Source organism: Procambarus clarkii, chromosome 23 (genome assembly GCF_040958095.1).
Source record: "Procambarus clarkii isolate CNS0578487 chromosome 23, FALCON_Pclarkii_2.0, whole genome shotgun sequence".
Taxonomy (NCBI): domain Eukaryota; kingdom Metazoa; phylum Arthropoda; class Malacostraca; order Decapoda; family Cambaridae; genus Procambarus; species Procambarus clarkii.
In genome coordinates, this window is record NC_091172.1 from 16,043,648 (window position 1) to 16,056,825 (window position 13,178).

The 13,178-nt window shown below is 43.1% G+C and overlaps 1 protein-coding gene across 1 annotated transcript in view; it reads right to left on the reverse strand.

The window, feature by feature from the left end:
• Window positions 1–880: 880 nt before the first annotated feature.
• The window catches only part of LOC123764038 (LMBR1 domain-containing protein 2 homolog), a 31,042-nt gene continuing 18,744 nt past the window's right edge, over window positions 881–13,178 (reverse strand). Inside the window, exons 10-13 of the mRNA XM_045751505.2 lie at window positions 10,884–11,123; window positions 4,731–4,932; window positions 4,353–4,449; window positions 881–2,175 (exon numbers count right to left, since the gene is read on the reverse strand). Coding sequence (XP_045607461.1) covers window positions 1,926–2,175; window positions 4,353–4,449; window positions 4,731–4,932; window positions 10,884–11,123 — 789 coding nt within the window. The 3' untranslated portion in view covers window positions 881–1,925. The remainder of the gene's footprint in view (window positions 2,176–4,352; window positions 4,450–4,730; window positions 4,933–10,883; window positions 11,124–13,178) is intronic.

A 13,178-nucleotide genomic window follows, 5' to 3' on the forward strand; every position in this document is an offset into this window, starting at 1 on the left:
ACCCCCCACCAAGCAGGAAAACAAAAACAAAAGAAAAACCCTGCAAGAGGACAATGTACCCAGGCGGAACAGAGTGGGCCGCTATAATAGGTGACATCTAGCTGTGCAGTACCCTGTGCCCCTACCAGTGACAAAAACTAACCCCTACCCAGAGACAAAGGCAAACAAAACCCTAGCTGACTCCATGGGCAGCCAAGTACCAAGCAGTAAAAAAGACAGTAGAGGTAGATCCCAAGGCGACTTGTGGAAGGTGGCCCCAAGCCCCAAGGGTAGTACTTACAGGGAAGCTAGGGAAGCAAACTCTAGGCACATGCAGCCCGAGTACCGAAGAATAATACTCCTGGCTCACACACCACCACCTGGGGCTCCTCCTTACCCCTCCCGGTAAGAGGGGAGGGGTTGCGCAGACAGTGATGACTATCGTGCTTGTTTGCTAATTTTCATTTGGGAAGTTCTGTCCACTCGTTCGGTTTTTGGTAGCAATATTTTCACCAGAAAAGGGGTTTGTTTTGGGGCGCCTACCTTTCTGGGTGCCAGACCCAGTCGATGGCAGACGTAGAATGCCCCCAACCACATGGGGGGTTTCTATAGGCCATTGCTCCTCGTGCCTCTCTGAGGGGGCCAGGTTTTAGTTCGTGGTCCCCAGTAGGCAAAAACTCCATGCACGTTGACTGATGCCAGAAAGCTGATATGGATATCAGCCTGGATAGCTCCAGGGAGCCTCTGGGTCTGCCTCTTGGCCCCAGAAAAGGCCAAGGGAAACATACAATTGAGTAGTGTACTGAATTTCAATCAAAATTTATACTTAACCAAGCAAGGCTGAAATATTTCAGTCTTAAATTGCAGTACTGTATTTGATAACAGAAGGAAAACTTTGATATTCAATTTAAGATTTATTAGTATTCAAACAACCAATGTTGTATTAGACACACACATGCCAAGTGCATTATCTTTAACCACAACAATTCTTAATTATTCCTCGTGTTAGCTTCCATCACTCATGAGTTATACAGTGCATGATATGCCCAAAATTGTCATTAATATACTCAAGCTGATGGGGTAAGATCAAAACATCATACGAGTATCACATGACCTAGTAACTAGTTCTAGAGGCAGGTTGTCATGCAGCTAGACAATTTGCACTGTATTATTAACAATGGCAGGCTAAAATTAGGTCACCATCAAGTTAAGGTTCTGGTCTAATTGAAGCCACACTAAAGATGTACATAATTCTCAGGGAAATTACACGAGATGTTAATTCAGTTGCATTCATACCCTTCTAGTCTAAAATGTGGCATTCTTGTTATATGAAATACCTGTAGATATACAACCTGTGATTTAATTAGCTACATCCACTGATAACTTCAAGGTACAGTACAGATATTTCTAGTTACAATATTACTAATATGCTGTTTTTCTAGTGTCCCAGCTCTTGTACTAGACATAGAGCATACCATGTATTACAAGGATACCAACACCGAGGTTTCACGGCAATTGGGTCTTAATTCGTCACTGAGTAACTGACTAGGTAAACACCTGAGAACTCCTTGATAATATCAGCATTATTACAGATCTTGTTATTCATAATTTACTCTCAAACCTTTGGGTATTATTACTTAGATACTTTTCTTGGGTCACAGAAAAAAAATCAATTTAATTTACAGTACTATGAGTTTTTCTAAACATTTGTGCAATGAAAATATGATAAATATTTTGTATATAACTATTTTACAAATGGAACATGCTAATGTAAGAAAAGGAATCTTAATCCAAACAAACATATTGACCTGGAAACCTGTTAAAATTAAAAAAAATTTAAGAACAGTTTATTATATTAATATAATGTCATATGACAATGATTAGGTTGAGAATCATATCAATTTTTAAAATAAGTTAAATAAGGCTTTTCTGGGATCTTGTAGTACTTATACATCATCAAACAGTCCTTTATCAGGCTTATGAGTTCGAGCTCTTGAATATTGTGCCAGCCCGGACATCCTGCCACCTCCATGACCAGTTTCCAGGTCATCATCCATGGTAAGAGAGGAGGTGGTTGTTCGTGACGAGTAGTCGGCGATGCTGTCTGAACCCCCGAGAAGCTCTAGCTGAGCCGATTCAGAAGAATCATCTCGTTTCAATGGTCGGACTAACTCTTCTGCCCGTTGTCGAGCCGATCTAAAACCGAATATACATGTTACTTATATTGTCAAGTGGTAAAGGATAATACATTTTCAAATGAATCTAAGGGGAGGATGAAGACTAAGAAGATGGTCAGAGATAATGACCACGGGAGAAAATTTTGTAAGCACAGGAATATAACACAAGTTAAATGAGAATACTACACACAGGACTAGTAAGTGGAAAATGCCTGAGGAAATTTTTGGAATTTCACTTGGAACTACAGTATTCAAACTGAGTACTTTATGTTTAGTACATGAAATATATGTGATGCTGCATAGCTATTTTTCTGATGACAATACAAAGCATAAAAGACATTACTGTAATCAAAATAATCTTTTCTTAATACTTTCCTCTCTCCCCATAATTAGAAATTGGAGGGTGGTGATATCTGCCAATTCTCACCATATTAACCCTTAAACTGCACATGGTGTGTGTGTGTGTATATATATGTATATATGTATGTATATATATATATATACATACGCCATGAGTAACATGTCCCACCGAGCGCATGGCGTATATATACGCCATAGGATGCCAGGCACGATTCAAATGGCCTGCTGCTACACAGGGTTCACATCAGCTTCCTCGGCTCTTGTAAACAGACGCCATGTTTAACAAAAATCGTGGGCAATATTCTCCGGTGTGTGAGCCACAGTACTGTGGGAGCAACCAAGGCTGGCGCACGCAGCATGAGCGAACAGCATTGCTGTTCAGCTTGTGACCACAGCATCGCCTAAAAATGTCAAAATAAATATGACTGCTATTATTTAGCGATGACAGTATTACAGATGATCCCTGACTGTGATGAAAATGACCAGGAGTGTGATAATAGCAGGATTGTTGTGATAATTAGCGCTGTGTGGGAGGAGTAATGCTGAGGGAGGGAGGGAGATTACGGACTGTGTGGCCACCTGTTATTGTCTGCATTCACCATACCAGCTCAGTGGTTCTCTATGGTGAACACAAATGTAGATACTTATATATAATGTGTGTATTAGTGTGATAACTGCAAAAGGATTATGTTGGGAGAAGCCATTTGGTTGACGGAGGTGGCGTCGTTTGCATGACTTGTCTAGCTGTGTAGAGGGTGGCCACTATGCTCTTTGGGCACCCTACAAGCTTAGGTGTACAGTTTCGGTGCATACAACATGTAGATACTTATATATAATGTGTGTATAGTGTAATAACACCACAAAGAGTATTGTTGGAAGAGAAATTTTAGTGTGCCTGACCTTAAATGAGTGAGGGAGGCAGCCGCCAGCTGTGTGTGTAACGATGTCTCTTAGTGCCTGAACTAACTATATCAGCTTAATTGTACAGTTGTGGTGAACAAAACATGTAGATACTTATATATAATGTGTATATATAGTGTAATAACTGCAAAACTATTTGTTTACTGCTTTATGAACGTAATAATTGAATCGCTAATATGAACACCATATGTTTGAGTATAGCGATGATTCACACATTTTATTATATAAATCTATCACACTACACACTATTGAATAATATTACTGCAAAAAACTAAGAAAAATCAATCAGATATTGAAATAATTAAGTAATATCATCTTTGTGGCAACTCCCACCTGTCAGCTCAGGTGACTCGGACGACCGCTCTGTCAACGCCCACATTTTGCCAGACTTCCTCAGCCTATTGTGCCTAAAATATGTCACCAACGATTTTTTTTTATTTTCCCGTGCTCAGGGAACACAAATTAATATTTTTTGACGACAAAATCATTTTTTAGAATTTTTTTTCTTGCGCACGGGTGTAAATCTCCTCAGGACCCCTTAGCAGCTTAAGGGTTAAAGGAATTTTGGATAGGATGGGGGCTAAGTACTTGGGCTGAACAATAGAGCGATGATCTCGCTTCATGCAGGTCAGCGTTCAATTCACAACCATTAAAATGGTTGGGCACTATTCCTTCCCTCCTCGTCCCACCCCAAATCCTTATCCTGATTTCTTCCAAGTGCTAAATAGTTGTAATGGCTTGGTGCTTTTTCCTGATAGTTCCCCTTCCCACTCACCCTATAAATATTCCTTTGTGAGATAGACCTTGATAGACAACATTTCAGGCATCCTTATGTTCTCTTTATAAGTTCCAAGGAAGAACACTAAATAATATCACCCAACCAGGTGCAAATTCTCTAAGGGGTCACCATCTTACCTGTACATACTGGCAGAAGATTCTCCACCCCCAAATCTCTCTGCAAAATCTTTTCGACGGGCAGCATTATCTTCCATTCTCTGGCGACGACGAGATTCTATAAAGAAAATCTTTTAATACAGAACCTATGTACAGTATTTGTATACAGAATACCATTATTCTTCATGTATACAGAGTACCATTATTCTTCATGTATACAGAGTACTATTATTCTTCATGTATACAGAGTACCATTATTCTTCATGTATACAGAGTACCATTATTCATGTATACAGAGTACCATTATTCTTCAATTAGATATTTTAAATATAAAATTATCTTTAAATCTTAGTAACATGAAAAGTAGATTAGCCTGGCTAAAATAATTAATTTTCATACCTCTACTAATTAGCGTTTTGCCTTCTTCAATGAGATCTGTTGTAAGATCGTCATCACACATGAATTGCTGGAAGCCTAGAGCAGACAGTAGTCTGGATCCTAAGCTGTAGTAGGTAGCCAGACAAAGTGCCACGATCATCATGGGAAAATAAATGTTGAATCCATCACTGATGATCTTTATAACATCCATATGGCCCATTATCTATGGAAAAATCCAAAGTAGTTAAAAACAAATATTATCACAAACATGAACATAATAAAACACTTTGAAGTTTCAAGCTAACAAGGTATTCCTGTAAGGGATTCCTAGTGGATTTGGGAAGACGTAATAGTTTTTTCTTATCACTTAATCCTTGAAAGGGTTTAATCGCCATCTGCGATTATTTACTGCACAAAATGAGTTTCCTTATTTTGTGATGTGCACCACAGTATAGGACCTTTCATTAGCTGAGCTATTTAAGGGTTAAGATGTTTATGTAAAATTTGAACACTGTCTCACATTAGTTTGGTGCTTTTATGACTTGTGTATAACAATGCAAGAAATGTCCTTAATATTACTGGGCAATGAAACCCCTTGGTGGCAGATTGCACAACAATTGTAACACCATAATCATTATCATAATCATTACACTTAGGTAATTACCAAAATTCCTACACACACAGTACTGTATCTCCTTGCATCAAGTTATCAGTAGTTTCTACAGCAAACGATACCCTAGGAAGTTTTACAATACTGTACTGCAAGCAAGTATTTATTGGCTTGTGGTATATAGAATAAATCTTTTGCTGGAATGAATACACAAAGATACATAATTTGCCATTGAATTTATGTCCCACTGTGCGCATGGCGTATATATACGCCATAGGGTGCCAGGCACGATTCAAATGGCCCGTGGCTACATGGGGTTCACATTAGCTTCCTCAGGACTCATGTAAACAGACGCCATGTTTAAAAAAAATCATGGGCAATATTCTCCGGTGTGAGAGCCACAGTACTGTGGGAGCAACCAAGGCTGGCTCACACAGCATGAGCGAACAGCATTGTTAAGTTCAGACTCTCGTACAACCGCTCGAGCAACCACGGAGTGACCCGGGACCCCATCAGAAACAGCCAACGGCGGTCCCGCAGCCGCAGCAACGCCTCTGGAGGAAGAGACAAGGAAGCGGTCCGAGAATCCCAAACAAGACCCAGCCAGGTCCGAACCTAGGACGGAAGCAGATGGGACTTCCTCCAGTTCACCAGGAACCCGAATCTGACGAGCTGGGAAAGAACCATATCCCTGGCGACCAGACAAGCTGACCGACTGGGAGCTCACACCAACCAGTCGTCGAGGTAGGCCAAAACCCGAATCCCTAGAAGACGCAGACAGGTCACCACAACCCGGGTCAGAAGTGTGAAAACGCGAGGTGCCAGATTCAAGCCAAAAGGTAGGCATTGAAAACAGTAAGCGTGACGCCCCACCACGAAACCTAACCAGTCCCTAAACCCCGGATGAATAGGAACGTGCCAATAGGCGTCCTTGAGGTCCAGGGACACCATCCAGGCACCTGGCTCCAACAGAAGCCGTACTTGAGACAGAGTAGTCATCCGAAAGGAGGGGCAAAGAATCCAGGGGTTCAGACGGGACAAGTCCAGAATGAACCTCAGATCCGCCCAGTCCCGTTTCAGCACTGGAAACAGACGGGAAACCTACCTGAGGGACGTAGTCGTTTCGACCACGCCCAAGCGCACCCACTCCAAGATGACTTGACGAAGCGCAGGAGAAGAAACCTGCCCTGTTAGCCCCAAACCCCCCAGAGGAGGATGAGTCGCCCAACGCCACTGCAGGCCGGATGATACAACCGAAAAGGCCCACAAATCGTGGGACCAAGCGTGGGCAAACAGAGTGAGCCTCCCCCCCCATCACCCCATCAACGGGGCGAACCGCGAAAGGGCCGACGCCCCTTACAAGAACCCAAACGTCGAACAGAGCGATCACTGCGCCGACCAGACGACGCTGGCCCCAAAGGAAACAACGGCTCAGAAACTGGCACCAATGGCCCACCTCGACCAACAGAACCTGGAACCCTGGCACGACCCCAGCGAAACTGCCGAGAACGACCGCTTCGGAAAATCAACAAGTCCGCCATAGGATGACAACTAAACGAAGCCGCGTGCAGAAACTGAGAGACCGCAGTCTCTGCAAACAGCAATGGACAAAACGGAGACGAAAACTTAAGAGCCAGGGCCCAAGTGGAGTCCAAAGAGAGGGCGAGCACAGCCTGACGGCACGCGAGGCGAGAAGCAAAAAACAGAGACACCGCTTCCTTCAGGATGGGCGCAAAGAACTTCAACGGTGCAGCCAACGCCCTAGCTGCCGAAGTCAGCGCCCCAGATGAAGGCCCTTCACTCAACGCTCTCACATCCTCCTCAAGCCAAGCAGAAGACAGCTCGAGAAGGGAAAAGAAACGCAAGACTGAAGCCAAATGCCCATGGGCGTGCAACTCCTCCACAACCAATGAAGCTGAAAGCTGAGGAACCTGCACGTGAAGCTGGAAAAGGCCAACATCCCGAGAAAGCACAGGAGCGAACAAAAACGCATTAAGGTGCTCAAACTCGCCCCCAGGTAAACCTGCATAAAAGTAGAAGTTTCCCGCCAATCAAGTGTGCGGGTCCAACAGAACCCATGCCACGTCCCCAACGAAAAGAAAGGGCAGCCAGGAAGACTCCGGAACCTCCAAACACACCCAAAAACGGGAAGAAGAACCGAACTCAAACGAGGACGGATCCATTGCAGAAGCATAACCCGGGTCTCGCAACAGGTAAGCAACAAGGGCTTCCCGAGACACCTTCGCAGAGATAGGGGAAGTAGAAAACCTCTGGAAAGACAAATCCGAGGTACCCAAAGGTGCCCGGAACTGAAACCAGGGAGGAGCCGAACCCAAATCATACTCGTACAGGGAAGGGGGGGGTAAGAAAAACCCTCCCCCTGCAACAATAAGCCCTGTGAGGAAGGCAAAAGCACCCAAGCTGGGTCAAAGGGGGCCCAAGGCCCCCAGGTTGACTCCTCCCCAGCCCTAGGATCCCCGACGTCGGGACCCGGGGCGGAGCCGTTCTCCAAACCCTCTACCCCTGAAGAAAAGGCAGAGTCCAAGGAAAAGGCAAACAAGAAGGGGATCTGCTGGTGGGACCCAGAAGCAGGAGGAACTGGCTCAAATACCTCCATCCCCGACCCGGATGGGGCAGCCCCCCGAGGCAGCCCGAGTCTCTCCACCAACTAAACCATGTGCCGAGGCCGAAACCCTCAGACGTTTTGGAGCCGGACACGGGGAAAGGTGCAGGAAGAACCACAGGGGAAGGACCAGGGGGCGCGGCAGGAGCCAAAGCCGAAGCGACTAACGCTCCCCAGGTCAAGGTCCCTAAAACCAAAACGGGGCAGCCTCGGGGCATCCGGGTGGGAAACCAACCTACTGCATTGCAATAACCTAAACCTAACATGCAACGCTGATGCTGCCTGTACCCTAACAGGAACATCCTCAGAGTAAAACTGGAGCACAAGCAGAGAACATGACTCGCAAGACTCCGGGTCAAAGGTGTCGTTGAGCCAACAGGCAGCATGACGGAGGCAAAACAGGTGACTGTCACCTTGAGACATGGGCACACTGCAACCTTCAAACCCGCACAAGGCAGGCTGGAACTCGGGAGACGCATCCATGGGTCTACCGAACCCCGACAGGGGTTTCCAGGGCCTGTAGGGTAACAACTACGGGAAGCCCGGGCAAGGTGAAGAAACCGGTTAAGAAACCCAAACAAACAAGGGTAGATGATAACACTGAAAACCCCTGGAACGTGTACAAGCACGGGGGTCTAGCAGAGGGCCACCAAAACAATATCAGGGGAACTATAGATCCACGAGGCAGAACCTCCACCAGGCAAACAAATACAAAACAAAAGAAAAACCCCGCAAAAGTACACCGTCCCCAGAGGCAACAGGAACTGGGCGCCGCTTAGGTGGCAGGCCGTGCAACACCTTGACGCCCTAACCAGCACAATACCACTCCCTACCCAAGGCCAAACAAGGGCCCCAAGCCCCAGCTGGCCCCAAGGGCGAGGCAAATGCCGAGCAGCAAGGACCCCTACAGGAGCGGTTCCCCAACGCCCCAAGGAAGATAACCCTGACACGCAGGGGCAGTACTCACAGGGCGCCTAGGGAAGGAAGCCCCTAAGCGCATGCAGCCCCGGCACTGATGAGGTACTCCTGGCCACCGCACACCACACAAAGACAGCAGAGAACGCCACATGAGGCAAACACCACCCAGGAATTTGAGGCCAGAGAAGCGTCTATCCCGGTTGACACTAGCTTACGAACTGAAGGCAGCCGGCGCGGTGAGGTCCGGGCTCCCCCCTCCCCCTCCTGGGAAGGGGAGGGCTAGGCGGACAACCGGCACAGCAGTAAATTGATTGATTGATTGTATCCTTGGGATTGTAGGGAGTTTTTACCTCTCTGTTTAGTTTTTTGTTGTAGCTTTTTACCATGTGGGGTTTCTTTTGTTATGTCTACCTTTCAGGGTGCCTAACCCCGGTCGATGGCAGATAAGGAAAACCCCCAACCATAATGGGGGTTTCCAGGGTCACTGCTCCCTGAAACCTCTCTGAAGGGGCCAGGTTCTGGCGCTGGTCCCTGGTAGGTCTGAACTCCATAGCTAATGTCCCGGTCTAACATAACATACATTAGCCCGATAGGTTCCAGGGAGCCGTAGGGGCTCCCCACAGAAAAATAGGATAGTGGGAGGAGAAAGTGGGCGAGTGAGACGTTGTTGAGGGAGCGGCACCGAGTGACTGGCTGGTGTGTGGCGGTCACTCCTCGTTGCTTTTCGACTCAATACTAACTTGGTGGTTCGTTATGGTGAACAAAACATGCAGATATTTATATATAACCTGTGTATAGAGTGTAATAACAGCAAAACTATTTGTTTATTGTTTTATGAACATAATAATTGAATCACTAATATGCACACCATACTTTTGAGTATAGCGATGATTCACCCTTTTTATTATATAAATATATCACAATACACACTATTGAATAATATTACTGCAAAAAAACTCAGAAAAAATCAATCAGAAACATTGAAATAATTAGGTAATAATATCTTTGTGGCAACTGCCACCTGTCAGCTTGGGTGACACTGACCAGCTCTGATGACCGCTCTGTCAACGACCACATTTTGCCATACTTCCTTGGCCTATTGCAACCAAAATATGTCACCTACGATTTTTTTTTATTTTTCCCGTGCTCAGGGAACACAAATTAACATTTTTAGAAGACGAAATAATTTTTTATCATTTTTTTTTTCTTGCGCAGGGGTGTAAATCTCCTCAGGACCCGTTAGCAGCTTAACCCCTGCACTGCGCACGTGTTTTTGGCAAAAACTTCATAGTGCAATTGTTAAGGACATATTTTTGTTGTTTTTAGAAATGTTCAAGTAAACTTAATGTCAAACTGTTTCCAAACTCAACTATTTTCATTTCAAAACACAAAAAGTGACAAAAACAATAAAAAGCATGAAAATACAGCCCAATTAAAAAAAAAGTACAACTCTCAGAATGAGATTTCTCGGTTGGCGCAGCACAGTGGTTAAGGGTTAATGCAGATAATGAGTCATAATAACATGGCTAAAGATATGATGACCAAACCCCACACCAGAAGATAAGGAGACGACGACGTTTCGGTCCATCCTGGACCATTATCAACTCGATTATGATAATTATCACAATCAACTTGATAATGGTCCAAGACAGATCAAAACGTCGTCGTCTCATCTTCTGGTGTGGGGTTTGGTCATCATGTCATTCTTAATATTTTCAACCTTCTTATAATACTTCAGTCTTTTATGGACTAATGCTTCCCCACCCCATGAAAATGGGAAACAGGGGTAATAATAATGGACCTAGGCAGTTTACTACATTTCATACTCAACTATATTATCTCATATATTAACAAATCTAATAACCCAACCCACACATGATGTGAGATGAAAGTGACAATGTTTCAGTCAGTCCTCGACCCCTTTATCAAGTCGTGACAGATTCACCAATCCATCAACGTACATTTACACCCCCACAATTTAAATATACCTTTGCTTTAGTTTATAATACTCCGCTTCACATACCTGTGTATAATGTGTCTCCTCAGTGCGCACTTTGATGACATGCGAGTCCATGTGTATGAGGGAGAGGAAATTGAGGCACATTGGTGGAGTGAGGCGGCACAGCATCATACCAGAAAATATGAGAGAATATTCATCTGTTTGATGGTGAGGTGCCAAGTAGTACAGGTTTAGCACACGAATCTTGAACAGTGTTGAATAGGCACACAGGGCTATGTATGCCATTGACAAGGAGGATATCACCTGAAAAAGAAGTAAACATTTGATCTCCTTAAAATTGTACAGTACTGTACATGGTATCTTACCGAAGACAAATGATGGTATGTAAAGTTTGTAAAAGCCCCAGGAATGATAAATTATACACACAATATTTTATTGTTACAGACAATACATAATATAATTCAGCCCGTCCTCCAAAAATGGGGTGGTAAATGTAAGAAGACAAATAAGTGCAATTATGTACTATTCATAGCAGTTAGGAATTGTACTTATTTTCACTTAGTATTAAATCGTACTGTCAAATATATTGTGAATATTTGAGTTTACCTGAAAAACTGAATAGAAAACCACACCCTCACCTAACCATCTTAGTTTTTGAAGATAATAATTGTATTGCTTCTTAATTACAATTAGTACATAACCTATAGCTATATTGATATTACAGTTTTATAAAACTAATAAAACAAAACTAAAATATATCAATAAATTGTAAAGTAACTCAGGATATTTTAAAATTTTGTATAAAGTCTATATTGTTTAATTAACCTGAAAAAGAAATTCCTGATATTTAAAACTTGTGTATTGCAAATCGAAATTGAAAACGTCATCCTAAAATTCTGAGTGACTTAACAGAAAACGAGAAGAATTAAAGCGGGGGAGGGAGTTGGGTCAATGTAACAGCCCCATAAGTGCAATTATGCACTGCTTATTACAGTAAGAAAGTGTACTTATTACACTTAGTATTAAATCGTACTGTCAATTCTCCGTGAATTGATAGCAGTCTCCGTGGTGTAGTGGTAAGACACTCGCCTGGCGTTCCGCGAGCGCTATGTCATGGGTTCGCATCCTGGCCGGGGAGGATTTACTGGGCGCAAATCCTTAACTGTAGCCTCTGTTTAACCCAACAGTAAAATGTGTACTTGGATGAAAAAACGATTCTTCGCGGCAGGGGATCGTATTCCAGGGACCATAGGATTAAGGACTTGCCCGAAACGCTACGCGTACTAGTGGCTGTACAAGAATGTAACAACTCTTGTATATATCTCAAAAAAAAAAAAAAAAAAAAAAAAAAAAAAAAAAAAAAAAAAAAAAAAAAAAAAAAAAAAAAAAAAAAAAAAAAAAAAAAAAAAAAAAATCGGAGGATGGATTGCAGCAATTGCATAAGTCATGTCTCACTTTTACCTTGCTGACTTTTCCTGTTTTGACACTTTATAGCACTAGCTCTATGTATCAGATTTTATTAGGCCAATACATGTGTAATATCATCTATATAAATAAAAATGTAAATGTTCGTTTGTTCAAAATTGCTCATCTCTAAACGTTTTTCACCGATTGCTTTGAAATTTTGACAACGTTCAATTCGCATCCGAGCGGGTTTTTATATACGTACTAGATGTTACGTCTGTGATGAGAAAAAATATGCTTTTTTTGAAAAACTGTGTTTTTCATGTGAAGGAAATCTTCGAAACCTCTTTACCGACTGCGTTGAAATTTTCACACATTGCATTCGAATAGACGCGTGTTTTTATATATCTACTACAGTGGTACCTCGACTTACGATTGCCCCAACTTAAGATAATTTCGAGTTACGATGTAAATTTGATAGAAAAATGCAACTCGAAATACGATGGTGTCGTCGACTAAAGATATTTGTTGGTACACGTTTAGGTTGACCAAGCGTGTGGTTCCTGGTCATGCGAGCCGACCTGCCTCAGTTTACTACAGCTGCCCACTTAGTGACGATCACACCTATAAGAAATTCTGTTTTTGTGGTGATTTTTTGCTTTTTGAACATAAAAGTAATTATTATATATCATGCCATGGGGTCCCAAGAAAGTCAGTGGTAAGGTTCAATATATGAAAACCCATGTATGGATGACCATAGAGCAAAAACAAGAGATCATTCGTAAATATGAAGATGGTGGGCGGGTTGTTGAACTAGCTAGGCAAATCTCAGTCAATGATATCCACCATACTGGCTAAGAAAAAGGACATTATGAGTGTTAAAGTGGCAAAAGGCGTATCAATAATCACGAAACATTGAACACAAACACTTGAGGATGTTGAACAGTTATTAAT